The sequence below is a fragment of the Dasypus novemcinctus genome, chromosome 21, assembly GCF_030445035.2.
Source record: "Dasypus novemcinctus isolate mDasNov1 chromosome 21, mDasNov1.1.hap2, whole genome shotgun sequence".
Lineage (NCBI taxonomy): Eukaryota > Metazoa > Chordata > Mammalia > Cingulata > Dasypodidae > Dasypus > Dasypus novemcinctus.
The window spans coordinates 5,268,915-5,284,013 of record NC_080693.1 but is presented as its reverse complement, the minus strand read 5'-3'; the positions used below and the strand labels follow the sequence as shown (position 1 = coordinate 5,284,013).

Here is a 15,099-nt window from a genome sequence, read left to right as displayed (position 1 = left end):
AGGAATGGCTCCACAAATATGGATAGCTGACGCAACAAGATGACACAACAAAAAGAGACACAGGTTCCCAGTGCTGCTGACAAGAATATAAGTGGACACAGAAGAACACACAACGAATGGACACAGAAAGCAGACAACTGGGGGGGGGGGAGCAGTAGGGAGGAAGGGGAGAGAAATAAAAAGTAAATCTTAAAGAAAATAATAAAAACACAACTATTATAAAAAACAGGAAGAAAAAGTGATGGAGCTCTGTAAGTAATACCATCTGTTTAATACTATTTTTAGATTGAATATATCATGTTGAATTTGGATGCCTTTAGGTACACAGACACAAAGTCTTCATTTCTCATTTTTTTTCCCTGTTCCTCTTCTCCTTTACCATCCTTCTTCAACCAAGGAGGATGGCCCACCAATATATTTTTACAGACTTATTACCCCTCAGGTCCCTATTTTCTTGCCCATTGCAGTGTCAGGGTAGGTCTCTGAGTAACCCATGAACACTACCCAATGTATTGACATTTACTCTGTGTCCTCCCAGGAACCCCTAAGGACCTGCTGGATGAGTCCCCCAGTGAGAGGGAAGATGAGGAGGTTCCATCAAATTCCAAGGTATGGTCACCCATTCTTTCTCTGATGTCAAATTGCTGATTTTAAGTTTTTTTGTTTTTTGTTTTTTTCCTTTCTTTTATTTGCCAATTGAGTTCAGATATGAAAATCAGACCAAATAATTATAGATGATGTCTGCAATTTCCTGAGTCAGAAGAGTGTTCATTTGGAACCCTTTACTAACATCTCTGCTTCAAGAGGGACTTCAAGGAGTCCCGTCTACATTATAGGGCTAGGTTTCCTCCTCAATAGATGGGAGAGATGGCTAAAACAGGAAATGCTGTGCCTTTCCACAAGTGTCTGTTACAATTACTTTTTGGGCCTTCATCTCAACCCGTTTCCCATCTAGTTTTCTAAAGGCAGCAACAGAGTAACCCAACTGTGCAAACACTATACAGCCTGCTCCAGTCCTCAGAGTGTTTTCATTTCTCTAATTGTAGGTGGCTTCAGGAGTAAGTGAAAATGGTATGTATTTTGGCCTCACTTTACTTCTTTTTTAAAAACATCTAGATGATTTAAACTAGGAGTTTCATGCTTTCTTTACTGTGGAAAGCATCCTGATTTTACCTTCCATGTGGGCATAAGAAATAGAGGGGTCCTTCTGTTTTAGAGGAAGAAAAATGGCCACAGTGTACAGTACTTTTAGCAGTTGTGTTCCCCTTAGGTGGATTGGCTTTTTGTTCATATCCCATGATAGTTGCACACTTTACGTGTATTTAAATGTTCAAAGTTCAACAATAACAGTGGGCTTCAAAATGGGCAGGAGGAGTGGTAAGAAACTGTCATTGAACAACATCCTCTTTTTTAGTACCTTTGCAGGTTCCTTTTATGGTGCTTTGGGACGTCTTTAGCCACAGTGCCAAGGACTGCGTCCCTTTGTGTTACTGCTCCTCCCTGTTGCCCTCCTTCCACTCCTTAGCAGCTCACTTAGTCTTGCTGAATACCTGCCTCCTTGTTATTCTAATCCCTCGTCCAAGTCAAGCAATGCTTCTTGACTGAACCCAGAGCAACTACCCCAATGTACTGATGCTAACTCTCTGTCTTCCTAGCTCCCCCTGAGGGCCTGCTGGAGGAACTTCAAAGTGCCAAGGCCATAGAGCACACTCCATTTACTTCCACCAAGGTAAGGCCGACTTCCTTTATCTGAGATAGAACCATTGCATTCTTGGTTTCTTTCATTTCTCATCCAATTCAGTTATGAAAATTTGACCACGTACAATATAGATGAGAGGTTCAAATGCTTGGTGGGTCAGTGTTCAGTGGGCATCTTTTAGGAGCTAATCCCAGTTTAAAGGGGGCAATCATAAATGACAGCATCAGGTTATAAACTATATGGCAGGAGGACATTCTTTAGCAGAAATTTTTTCACCTGGAATTAAGAATTTTGTACTTAGTAATCAAAATGTACTTGAGAGATGCATCACCCAGGACTGTTCATGCTTTACACCTGCTTTTGGTTTTCCTTAACTTCATTCTTTCCCTCTTGTATTCTGAAGTCTCCAAGAGGACACAAGCCTCTTGTATCACTATAGATTAAGTTCTGATTCTTACGGCATTATCTTCTCTGTAAAATTGCAGCCAATCCCAAGAGCAAGCAACGATGGTAAGTATTCTGAAGTCATACACTTGCTGAGAAAAAGTCCAGATATTAAAAAACATGAGCCTTCCTTGTCAATTGAGTTTAAAGAGGTTCCTGATGACAACCTCCTTGAGGGAATGAGGATTTGGGTGTGGTGAATGAAATGGACATTCCAGGTAAGAACTAGGGTTGTCTTTCTTAAGAAGTCGAGTACTGATTAGTTGGCATGTGTTTGTCTGCATGAAAGTGGTGTGTGTTTACATGTGTATGTTTGTGATGTGATTCTCAGGATACATGTTTTGATTCTCAATGGGCATGCGTACAAATGTGAGTCTTTAATGTGTTTTCTGGATTTTTCACACACCAAACAGCACAATGACTAGTGTCAACTTTCTTTGTAAAAAATCCCATCAATATCTCTTCAAATATTATCAAATTATGTCCTAAATTAGTGTGGCTTACAATATGTCAAGTATACCGCAATAACGCAAGAATAATCCATCAACATCAAAGACAATTTTCACGAAGCTCTACAGGGACTGAAATGTGGTACAGGACCCTTCTTTCTGGGATGTAATAATATGTCTTGGCTTAATCATAAATCTCTCCTCTGTAAGGCTTTACTTATACCTCATAGCATTTTGAATGGTCAGGATGAAAGAAAGGCAGACATACATGTCCCTTCATTAACATGTGAGACAGGGAAGTTTCGAGAAGGTGAAAGAAAATCTTCAGAACTGGACATTTAATGAATACAGACCAAAGAACTTGAGATTTTAGGTGCTTTGACTCCTAATCCACACGTTTTCTTCAAGCCCCTTCTGCCTGGCAGAGTCTCTAAAGCTCTCCTACGAATTTGTCAACATTTGTCATTTTAGTTCACACAGCCAGGGCATCTAGAGCAGATTCTAGTTTTTGCAGTTTTGCTAAAGCCCAACGCCCATTTGTGCTGGCAGCTGTGGTAGGGATGATGCAGAAGGGAACATGTTCATCCTCACAAAATGCTCCCCAAGGCAGCAGCCCAGAGTCTAGCACTAGGTCTGTGCTTTGAACTCATCTAAGACAGAGCATGCCCAAAGAGTCATAATTTCAGGGTGATAAGATTGGAGGTCAGTGCTCTATTTTCCAGCTAAATAAGGGAGTGAGAAGTTGAGAGCTGATACCTTCCCCTCCTCTCCCTCACTTGCAAGCACTTTGCAAATTCTTGCTAAGGCCTCAGGCTCCAGAGGGACCCAGGAAGGTCTTAGAACCCAGGGTAGAGAGCTGGGTTTTCCTATGGTAGCCAGCAAGGTCTCAAGGAAGAAGGGAGGGATGGGAGTGGCCCAATCCTTAATAACGGTCCTGTGGATCTTTGTTTTCCTAAAGACTGGCTTGCGGACCGCAAGTATGACTCCACTAGCAGCGATGACGACGACGACAATCCAGGTAGGTTACAATTCTCAAGGAAGGATCCAATGGAGAAGATACCAAGATCAGTAGTTATACCTGGTGCCTTCGAGTCTATGGAAGGGGGCATGATATTAGAAAGTATAGGAAATACTTATGAGGGCCTGCTTCCATCTTTTCGTTTTCAATAACATAAAAGTAGGAGATATAATGACCGTGAGCTTTGTGTGTGCTGTGTGTTAATTCATTTAACTTCCCACGGATTAGTTTTTTCATGTCTTCTCAACAGTCTGACAACAAAACTTTGGTTTCCTTTGCTTAGCCTCCCATAGTAACTGATACAAGAGATTGTGGTTTGGATTTAAGTGTTGAACTTCAATGGAGCGGGTCTGTTGGGACACAACCTCTCAGGTTGTCACCTGGACCTGGGACAAAGTGTTTTTACCTAGTGCCAGATGGCACTTGAGAAGTAGGGCCTCATCCCGTGCAATTTTAGATCTAGTTTTACTTTCTTCATGTTCCATCCTTACTGTGGATCCTGCTTTAAAGGTTAACCATGGGTTGGAAGCCATGAAGAACATTTTCTCTGGGCTTAGCATGTACCTGTGTCCTTGAGAGGCGTGGCTAAAGCACATTCTTGAACTCACTACTATTTTGCACTTCCAACCCAAATCCAAAATGCCAATGTAGTTTGGAAACCTAAATTTAATTACATCTGAGAATGGTTTGATTCCAGTTGCCCCAGAAGAGCTTTCAAAGCCCAGCAGGCTTTCTGAGGACTTGTGTGAACGGGCCACTGACTTGTTTCACACACTGGCTCTCAGAGTCCTACTGAGCTGGTGCTCTGGAATTGAGTATGCCCAAATCAGAGCCTCTTGGCAGCAGGGCCACAGGTTTCCTCCTGCTCTTTGAATTCAGTGCTATGGTCAGCAATGCCCTGTTTCTCAAGCAATATTCCTTTCTCTCCCTGTGCCTTTCCACAGGCTTCTCAAAGCACCCAAGGTACCCAGGCCTAAGAAGGCTTGATGGAGCCTAGAAGGCTGAATTCATTTAAATGGCCACACATTCTACACAAGGCTATTAACACACTTGCAAGATAAGGGAATGTGGACAAGTTACTTTACGTCTAATTTCCTGTTAATCCTCTCTAAATCGTTTTTTGGTTTTTTTTTTTTTTTTTTTTGGAACCTATGGAGATGTTGAGAGGACAGAATGTTTGCTTCACACCTAAAGCCATAACAGACACTTCAAAAACCACTTGATTTTGGGGGTTGGTGGTAGCTCTCTTCCACAAGATCTGATTCAACTCCAGATCCTGAGCGTTGCATCTGGCGTTGGTTGAATTGGTAATAGGCCAATCCATTGAATGGAGAGGGTGGCATGATACGCTTGATCATTCCCCTATGTTCTCATAAGGAAGAACAATGTGAATGGAAGTCAAGAATAAAGGAAATAAGCAGTACTGGGAGAGAGAAGAGAGGCAGGGAGGTTCTGAGGCAAGATGATGGAAAGGAAATCAACATCATGCTTAGCGAGACATAGAGAATATGCCTGCCTTCTTTGAGGACAAGGAGGAAATGGGCATTCCTCCCCAAAGTTATAGTATGTGAGGTCTGGTAAACGGACCCTGTTGACATTAGGTCAACCACACAGGGCACAGGAGACGCTATCGAGGCCCAAAGAAAGTTGAGAGTGATACAGACAGAATTGGGTGCCAAGCTCAGGTCACAGTATGACAAAGACAATAGGGGCTCTAATTCTCCCCTGAACCCTAACTTTCTCCTTTCCTTTTGCAAGGTCACCCTATCACGGTCACCGCAATGGTACACTCAGAGGCGTTTTTCTCGGACTCAGAAGAGTCAGACGTAGAGAATGGCAATATGCATGTAATTTATTTCCTCTTCTTGCCTAATTTTAAAATCTTCCTGTTTCTTCTTTGTAAACATTCCTTTGTAGCTCTTCTCTTTTCCTCTCCTTTTACAATTGTCATCTCAAAGGTCCTGGTAGCCTCCAGGAAGGTGAGGTTATACAATTGACAATGTTTTTAAAATGTTTCTCCACCTTCTTCACCTACTGTATTTTAACATTGCATGGATTTCCAACCCTACTATGCACCATACATCAACTGGTGTGTCCCTGAATGGCCCAGGCAAGAAGTTGTGCTGAAGTCTGAAGCATTGGCCCACATCATGTGGGGTTGGCCCCTGGGAAGTTTTTTCTGGGATGGACTCTCCATTCACTGCCGTGTTCCTCCACATATGGCTCTGGAAAAGCAAGTGTGTTCTCTACCCTGCAGCTGCCTACACTCTTTGAGGAGGAGGAGTCTGTTGACATCAACCTTCTTTTCCGAGAATGCACAGAAGGAATCAACGATGCAAAAAGAGAGGAAGAAGAGGAAGAAGACATGTTAGTGTGGAGTAGTGGGTAGGATGAAGAGGGAAGGGAAACAAGTTCACGTGCACTAACTTTCTTTGCCACTTCAGGAAATTCAGCGTTCATGAGGAGTTTGCTGGAGTGCCTGCAACTGTGTGTGAATATGGAGGCGGAGATAGGAATCTGATGGGGAACATGAGCACAGGCAAGTGAAGGGTGCCCTGAGAACCTCTCCCCATGAGTAGAAGTGCTTTCCACGTAAGCCCGAAAGCTGATCAGCTATGCCTTCCCTTAGCTCCTTAATTTGTAGGAGGGCTCTAGCCCTCTTCAGGACCAAAGTTTGCCCTCCCAATCCACTAAGGCCTGCCAAATCCTCCTGTCTTTCTTTCTGAGTGTGGTGGACACTGTGGAGTAACCTAGAGTGCCACCAGTTCTCATAGGAAAAGGGTGAATTAGCCTGTGTTAGTTTGCCAGGGCTGCTTTATCTGATAGCAGTGATTAACTGAGGTAAACACAGGAACTGACACTCAGTTTAGGAGATTAGATGCGAAATCTAGGTGTCAGCATGATGATGCTTTCCCTGATGCTGCCAGCAACACATAACTCAACCTCTGCCTCCATCAACTGATCATCTGTCTTCATCTGTCTCCCGGGGCTCCTGCTCTGAATTTGTCTAGTCTTCCTCTCTTTGGAAGGACTCCAAGCATATAGGATTAAGGTCACCCAGATGCAGGCTGGCCTCCCCTTCACTAGTAAGATCTCTGACGACCCTATTCACAGATGATTTTGCATCCATAGGTGCGCAGGTGAGGATGAAAGCATGAGTTTATGGCTGCCCATTATTCAATCCAGAACCCAGAACAGTGGGGTCACTCTCAGGCAAACAGGGTAGCTATTGAGGCCCTGTTTTCTACCTCAGTGGGATCTGAGTCACTGCTGCCCAAGCCCTGGGGTTCTAAACCTCTGTAGTTTCCTTCCACATCCCACTTCAGCTCACACTCATTTTCTCAGGCTGTACTTCTTTACAATTTATTCATGTATGTAGAATTCAAACAAACACAAAGCACAAAGGAAATCTCCCTGCAGGGCTTGCTAGGAATGAGAAAATCAGAGAGGATTGCATGTTACTTAAGTCTCCTTATTTATTTTATAGCATTTAAGTAATAACTCTTATTAGATTATGATGAGTGTTTTGTAATACATGTTGGAATATCTTAATGTAAGAAAATATATGATTTTGGCATCACAGTCACTTTATATTAAAATGGGTTGCACAGTAAGCTCAGTGTTTGATTTAGAATGAAACTGTTAAATAGGGAAAGCGCTCCAAGAATCTGTCCCTTTTTGATCTGAGGCTTTCACCACTGGATGCTGTTGAGGACCAGGGTGGAGGGAGCAAGGTTATCACTTCCATGCCTCTCCCTTCAGAATTCCTGCCCCTCGCCTGCCCCAGGGAGATGGGACTCTGCCTTTTCTTTCTAGAGGACTTGAGCCCACCTTTTCCTCTGCATCAGTTTTGTTCTTCAGAGGACATTCACTTGAAAGGTGCCCAATCTAGCAATCAGGTCACAGCCCTTTGCCTGGAAATTTAGAGACACTCTTAGTCGTAGACAGCACCTTCTGCAGACAGCAGCAGTAGGAATTCAGTCCCTCTGGATCTGGCTCCTGGGATATCATGGACCGAAGATCACCTCTCCGGGGTTGGTCTGAGGTAACTTTTGAGTCCTGCAAACCACCTCAGGGAAACCTAAGCTCCTACCACCTCTGTACCTCCCCAGTGATTCCAGATCCCGTATTTGTGTTGCAGATCCTACAACTGACTGCTACAAGGATGCTGAGCTGGAGGCCTCAGCCTGAAGCTGAGTAGAACTGGAGATCTTATGGCACTTGGAGACACTTATGTGCTCACCCTTCTACTCCATTGTGAATGAACAACTAAGTGGCACTTTAGTTTTTAATCCAAAGACTTAGATGAAGTCTTAGAAATAGGTTTTACTTTTAATTTTATGTCATATTAAACAGTTTTTGTACCTTTGCTACTTACATTTCTTATTCTTTACGTAATAAGTAAAGAAATATACTGATAAGTACCCTAAACAATATTAGAGCTATATGAATTATAATATCTGGTCTCTGTATTGGCTCCCACCAAGGTGATACACTCACTCATGGAATCTTAATCATTGAGTGTTAGTTGAAAAAATAACTGGAAACTGACAGCTTATCATAAGTCCTCCTGTCAATGGGTTTTTGAAATTGCATTTACTGAACTATTTTCAGTCACCTGGAATGGGTCATGCCAAAAATACTCATCTTGGTCTAGCAGGATAACTTGAATTTCAGGGCCTTTTTCACTTACATTTTTCAGTGTTGCTGTGTATAAAACCATGATTCGCATTTCATTCCACAAATGTTACCCCATTTGCATCTGGCACAAAATCTTGTTCTCCAAAACACTGATGAGATTCTAATTCCTTCACATAATATGAGTGTAAATGTTTTCACATTTTTGTTAACCTGATTAATTTTCCTAGAATATCCCTTGCTTTTAGTCCTTCCGAGTCAGTCAGTGCACAGCATGCACTTCTGACACGCAGCTTCAATGAATTTCCTTCCAGAGAAAAAAACAAATTGTAATTTTTAGCATTTCTTTCAAGTCTTTGCTTTGGATTTCTGGCTCAGACACTGCAGTGTTCAGATATTACACCAACTATGCCATTCTTCATTCTTTTCCTTTTTTCCCCCAAATCTTTTACATTCTCCACAAAATTTCTTTTCAACACTATCTGCTTTTCCTTTTGCTTTCTACTTAACCATTTCTGGTCATTCTATTTATTATGCATTACATTTCAATTTTGAACTGATATTTTTCTTATTTTCTGATGTCATCCCAATTGTTTTTTGATTTTCTATTTTTAATTTATGACATCATGTATTGTCTCATTTTCTAAATGCCTTTTATCTACTTCTGTGAAAGCGTTTTTCAGGACATAATATACATAATGAAGACGGTCTTTCATGCATTTGTTGTGGTTACTCTGTATTCCGTTTCTCCCTAAATTACTTTGTTACATAAAAATAATGTGATTTTTTTTCTTCGTATTCATGTAATTAGAAAAAAATTATAGAAGTGCAATTCAAATTAGCTTTCCCAGGAACAGAGATAAGTGCGTCTTCCTAGATTTTTTATGAAATTTTTTAAAGTACAAAATCTTTCTTCCTGGTATTTCCAGAGGCTTCAATTCTACCTCTCTTAAACATGGGACTTTACTCTCATCACCTCTATTGCACCTATCCTTTTCTTTCTTCATCTGACTAGTGAATATTCCTTTTCATATATACTCTTTACTTGAAGTGAAACATCTATTACCACATTGCCAAAATCTAGTCGTTTTCTATAAATGTCCATATAGATTGAAAATTATTTATCTGTAAGGGATTTTATATTAGATATCTTCTGTTGTATTTCCTTTCTGAATTATATTTGCCTATGTATCTGTGTTTTATTTCTATAATCATTTAGATTTTAGTTGCTTATATTTATTTTACATGGAAATTTCTTTGTTTTTATACTTTGTATTTGAGTCATTTGAATTCAGAATTATTAATTTCCTCCCCAGTTTTAAATCAATATTCATACATATTTGGTGTTGGCAATGGCAGTTCATAGTCAGTGAATTTTTTAAAAAATGCTGTTGCTTTAGAGTCACAATGACATAGGTTCACTGTCATTCATATCAGGTCTGCAATATTACCACCATATGGCCATATACTTATCATCAGACACATACATCAGCATCCCCCAATGTAATAGTTCTATTTCCCATGGTCTCCAAGGATGTCCTTAATACTTGTCTCTCCTCCATTAAAAGTAATGTTTTATAAATAACATCTAGAAAGGAAAAATTCACTTAATATGGTTTACTGAATTTTAAAATTTAAGAATACATATAAGACATTTCAGACATATTCTACCATGATCTTATTATGAAAGTGGGACACTTGTACATTATTAAGAATTACATTCTTCAAAACCATAAAAATGTAGGTCTCCTACAATTAACTCACATTCCAGGATTTCTGAAGTGCACTCACAGCCTTCCTATAAACTAGGGACTTTCTGCTGCTCACTGAGTGGAGGGTCATTTGTGGAGGGTCATTCCATTCTCTTCACAGCTGCGTCTATATAATCCACTGCGAACATTATATTCAACTGTGAAATACTGAACGTTTTGCCATGACAAGATACATTTGCTCACTTTCATCACTGCTATGCAGCAGTGTACTGGAAATTCTAGCCAGAGGAATTGGGCAAGAAAAACGGAACTGAAGAAGGAAGCTATCCTGATACACGGATGACATAATCTTTAGGTAGATATTCCCAAAGAACCCACAAAAATACTACTGGAACAAATACAGACATTAAGCAAACTTGCATTGTATGAGATATACACACAAAAGTCAGTTCTGCTTATACAGTACGGTAAAAAAAAGTCCGAGACAGAATTTTTTAAAAAATCCATTGCATTACCCTCTAACGAATAAAATATCTAGGAATTAATTTATTGAAAGCGTAAAGCACTTGAACAGGAGCAGTCATACCTGAATGAAACTGAAGAAGACTTAAACAAATGGCAAGACATCCATTGTTCATGGATGGTAAGACTAAATATCGTTCTAATACCAATACTACCCACAGGGAACTACAGGTTTGGTGTTATAGTTATAAACATCCCAACCGACTTTTTTTTTTTTTTTTACAGAAATGGAAAAACAGATGCTCCAATTTACATGACATCAGCAAGTGGCTAGACTATGCAAAACAAACAACTTTATGGTGAGATTGGGATTGATTAATTTATAGAACAGGAGGAGGGCTTTGTTATGATCTGGCTGCTTTAGATATGTAGGAACTTCTGGGATACTCTGAGGAATATTGGGGTTCACAGAAAAAGGGTTTCTAATTCTCCCTCTTAATGGACTGCCATCATTTTCCTGAAATTCTATGGGAACTCAGAGGCAAAGATGTAGAATATCTCTGAGAACACTACTGTGTCTTTCCTTTGGGGAATTTTCATTTAGGCTGGGTGCAGTCTTGGGTTCTCAGAAGGAAAGAGTGCTCTCTGGAAGAATAAATAATTCACCATGTCCCCTCCTCTATATACCCTAAATCGTAGGATCTACATTGAGTTAAGCATGAACAAGGGTATGACGATTTACTCAACATAGTGACCAGTAAAATTCACATGAAAAAGAGAAAGTCTCATTGACACATCTTACAGAATGGACACAATTTAGTTGAAGAAGGATTGCGGAAGGTGTATATACCAGGCTGCTCAAAGAGTGGTTCAGGTCTTCAGTCAGGGAGACAAATGTTGACAACCTCTAGAGAAGTTCTCATATCGGTGATTGTACTTTTCAGCCCCAGAATTTCTATTTCAGTTGATTTTACACTTTTACCTCTTTACTGATATTCTCTGTTTACTGAGACATCATCCTCATATTCTCCTTTCATCATTGAGCATATTAAAAATCTGTCATTTATAACTTTGTTTTATAACTGAAGGATATTTTCAACTGAAGGATATTTTCTATTAATTGTCTTTTCTCTTGTGTGTGGGACATTTGCTCTTGGTACACTCCATGCCCATAAAACTGGATCTTTTGAATATTTTAAGGTGGCCAGTCTGGAAATTAGATTTTCCTGAATCCAGGGTTTGTTGTGACTGCTTGTTGTTTTTCTTTGTTTGGTCACTTCTTGGCACTAATTGTGTGAAGTCAGTACAATTTGTCATGGATAGTCACTAAAATCTCTTGTCCCGGTAGCTTACTGGCCAGACTGTGAATGGACAGAAATTTCCACATATGCCTAAAACCAACAATAAATTTAAAAGTCCTTGCAGATATGTTGTATGTTTACACTGCAACATGGCTTCAACACTCAGTTTATGACTTCACAACTCCACATGTCCTGTTTGTACAAATCTTAATAGTAAACCAGAAATGAGTGCTTAGGTTGTTCTCAGGTCCTTTTTATACATGCACCCAATCCTTCTTATACATAGTTTGTACATAGCCAGGAATATATTGCAGCTTTTCAAAGATCTTATTAGCCAAAGCACCTCATTCCTCAGCCTTCCTCCAAAATATTTGTCTCAGTGTTTTTGCTGCACCAATGTATTCCTGTGAGCCATGTGGCATCAACCAGTCTATTTGTCTTAAATGTTTTGGGTGAATACCTCCCGGGTAACTGCCTGAGCACTGAGAGTTCCCTTAGGTGAAATATACGCAGGTCCTTGCAGAAGGACCTCCATGGATTTGCCATCCAAGTAAAACAGTCAACCAGAAGCCTCTGTGAATAAGGTCCTTTCTGCTCCCTCTGGTATAGATTATTGTAACAGAAATGCAGGCTGTTGTCTTCAAAGCCATACCAAGGCGGTGAGCAGAATGGGACCAGGGTAAAGGAAAATAACCCAAATCTCTGACAAGTTTCACCTGTTTCTTTTTTTTTTTTTTTTCTTTCCCTTACCTGATTCAAAGTTCCCCTTCTTGCTGCATGATTTTGGTTAGATTCCACAGTTCATAACAATTTTATTCTGCTGTTTTTGTCATTTTCTTTTTTGCTTTTGTGGATGGCCTGACTCCAGGACTCCCCAAATACACTATTTTTGCTGTTGACATTCTGCTCCTTTATAACTAACCAGCCCTTAAAATTTGTACATAGTGTGAAATACTTTCCCAATAATCCATGATCTGAAATTCCAGATACATATTTCATTATTTCACTCTGCTTGGGGTTATTCTTTAAGCAGAAGCTTTATAACATCCTAATGACTGTTTATCATCTTCCCTCTTCCTTTTCTCCCACAGTTATTCTCAAATTGCCTTTGCTTGCCACACATCTTGAACTAGTATGGGGATAGCAGGAATGGTGAGAGTGCCTCCATGGGTATTTTTTGTTTTTCCATTTTTAAAACAATTATACATACACACACACACACACACACACACACACACACACACACACACTTAAAGAAGCTTTAGAATACAAAAGTGGTACATCCAAGGGATTCTCATATGCCCCACTCCCTATCCCTCTGACACTTTCACACATTATCAACATCCTTCATTACTGTGTTACATTTGTTAAAATTGACAAACCCATGTTGAAGCACAGCTATTAACCATGGACTACACTTTACAATATAGACTACATTCTGTCCTGCACAATTTTGTAGATTAAGACAGAATATCCAATGACCTGTATCTGTCATTGCACTGTCAGGCAAGACAACTCCAATGTCCTGAAAATGCCCTCACATTACTCCTATTCATTCCTCTCCCATCCCTCAGAACCTCTTGTGGTCACTGCCTTTATATCAATGATAAGGGTTCTTCCAGTACTAGAGTAACAGTAAGTCTTTTATATCTACGTCAATAATGTCTACTTTAGTCCATTGTCCACACCCCAATCTTGAGGATTTTGGGATGGTGATGCCCCCAAAATATACAAATTTTAAAAATAAAAACACATAATTTAAAAATTGATGGGGCTGAGGGGTGGGGAGTGGGGTATATGGGAACCTCTTATGTTTTTTAAGGTAATATTTTATGTGATCTATTAACTTTAAAAAAGATAATTAAAAAAATAAAAATAAAAATTGAAAAACTAATAATAATGTCTACATTAGTCCATTGCTCATGCCCCAGTATTGAGGACTTGGGAATGGTGATGCCCACTCTACTTCTAACTGAGAGGTAGCTTAGATCCCATGGGGCAGATGGATGGAACTATCTTGCTTGCAATTGCAGGCACTCTCTGTTACTTGTAATGAGTGTTCTCAATCATCATCTCCCTGTTAGTTGTCCTGGGCTCATCCAAAGAACTGGAGTGTAGGCGTAGGAACTCTGCTGAAATTCAGGGCTCAAATGGCCCATGGATGGACCAATGATTTAAGTCTCTGGGACATATATTTAACAAGTATAGTGCTAATTAGAGGATCAAATAAAAGGGGCAGGATAGCCATGTGTAGACAACCCAATGAATGAGTATAACTATGTTACATTGTGGAGCATATATACCAAAATAAGGCAGGGAATGGAATTCCTGGGCTGTCTGCCCTCCTTATAGTGTCTAGATGTCTCCAGAGCCCTCAGAAGCCCCACTATTTGAGGCACTGTTTACTGTGGCAGTCAAAGAGATCCTGGTAATAGTTGCAAAAACATAACCACAGGAATGGCCTCCCAACTCACTTTGAAATTTCTAAGTATAAAAACTCGTTTGTATTTAATATTTCCCCCTTTTGGTCAAGCTGTTTTTCTAGATGCATTGCTAGTTGGTGCTTGGTAACAATCCCCTGGTGCCAGGGAGGCTCATCCCTGTGAGTCATGTCCCATGGAGAGGGGGTGGTAGTGTATTTATATCCTGAGTTTGGCTTAGGGAGAAGACACATTTAAACAAGAAGGAGGCTTTCAGGAGGTAACACTTAGGCAATATATAATACTAGGATAAGTTTCAATTTCACAAGGAAAGGCTCATAAGTACAGTCACCAATATCAAGGGTCTGCCTTAATATTCTGCCTTTCTTTAATAGGCACTGCAGCACTCTGGGATTCTTGCTGTTCTATTAGAGAATGTAGCAGAACTCCCCAGAATGGGAGTTCAATATCCTTTTCATTATTGTGTGATTTGTGAATGGAACTGGCCCTTCCGTAGACAATATATTGCATGAGTCCTTGGTCTGTTTCCTTCTATTCTGGATGGCACTCACTGTCTGTTCTCTGCTGCTGTCCTCTCTGCTAATAATGGGTGAAGCCCTTCTCTTTTGTGAGACTGTGATGGTTTAAAACGTATCACATGGTGTGGTCTTTGGTTGCAATCTGGCTGACCTAAATATATAGTTATTGGTGGGATTCCTTGAGGGAAATATGTGTTCACTGAGTATGGGCATGTAATTCTCCCACTTCACAGAAGGACAAAATTCCCCCATATGTCTTTTTTGGGACTCTCAGGGAAGGACAAAATCTATCTCTAGGAAAAGGACTGGCTGTCTCCCTTGGGGTTTAGGGATCAGGCTGCAAGCAGGCTGGAGTTATCAACAGGATGTGGAAGACTGTGAAAGAACAAATCATCCACAGAGTCTCTTTATTCAGTG

General features: G+C 40.3%; 2 protein-coding genes across 13 annotated transcripts in view; one reads left to right on the top strand and one right to left on the bottom strand.

The window, feature by feature from the left end:
* Nucleotides 1–7,983, top strand: part of LOC131274923 (protein IWS1 homolog) — a 116,797-nt gene extending 108,814 nt beyond the window's left edge. For all 8 annotated transcript variants that reach the window (XM_071210260.1, XM_071210261.1, XM_071210258.1 and 5 more), the window contains 9 exons: nucleotides 539–609; nucleotides 1,047–1,071; nucleotides 1,656–1,729; nucleotides 2,185–2,209; nucleotides 3,551–3,610; nucleotides 5,369–5,457; nucleotides 5,868–5,977; nucleotides 6,055–6,149; nucleotides 7,752–7,983. In XM_071210260.1, the coding sequence (XP_071066361.1) occupies nucleotides 539–609; nucleotides 1,047–1,071; nucleotides 1,656–1,729; nucleotides 2,185–2,209; nucleotides 3,551–3,610; nucleotides 5,369–5,457; nucleotides 5,868–5,977; nucleotides 6,055–6,149; nucleotides 7,752–7,801 (599 nt within the window). In that variant the 3' untranslated portion in view covers nucleotides 7,802–7,983. The remainder of the gene's footprint in view (nucleotides 1–538; nucleotides 610–1,046; nucleotides 1,072–1,655; nucleotides 1,730–2,184; nucleotides 2,210–3,550; nucleotides 3,611–5,368; nucleotides 5,458–5,867; nucleotides 5,978–6,054; nucleotides 6,150–7,751) is intronic.
* LOC131274924 (uncharacterized) overlaps nucleotides 1–15,099 on the bottom strand; it is a 101,212-nt gene that overhangs the window by 72,403 nt on the left and 13,710 nt on the right. The gene's annotated exons all lie outside the window — the stretch shown is intronic.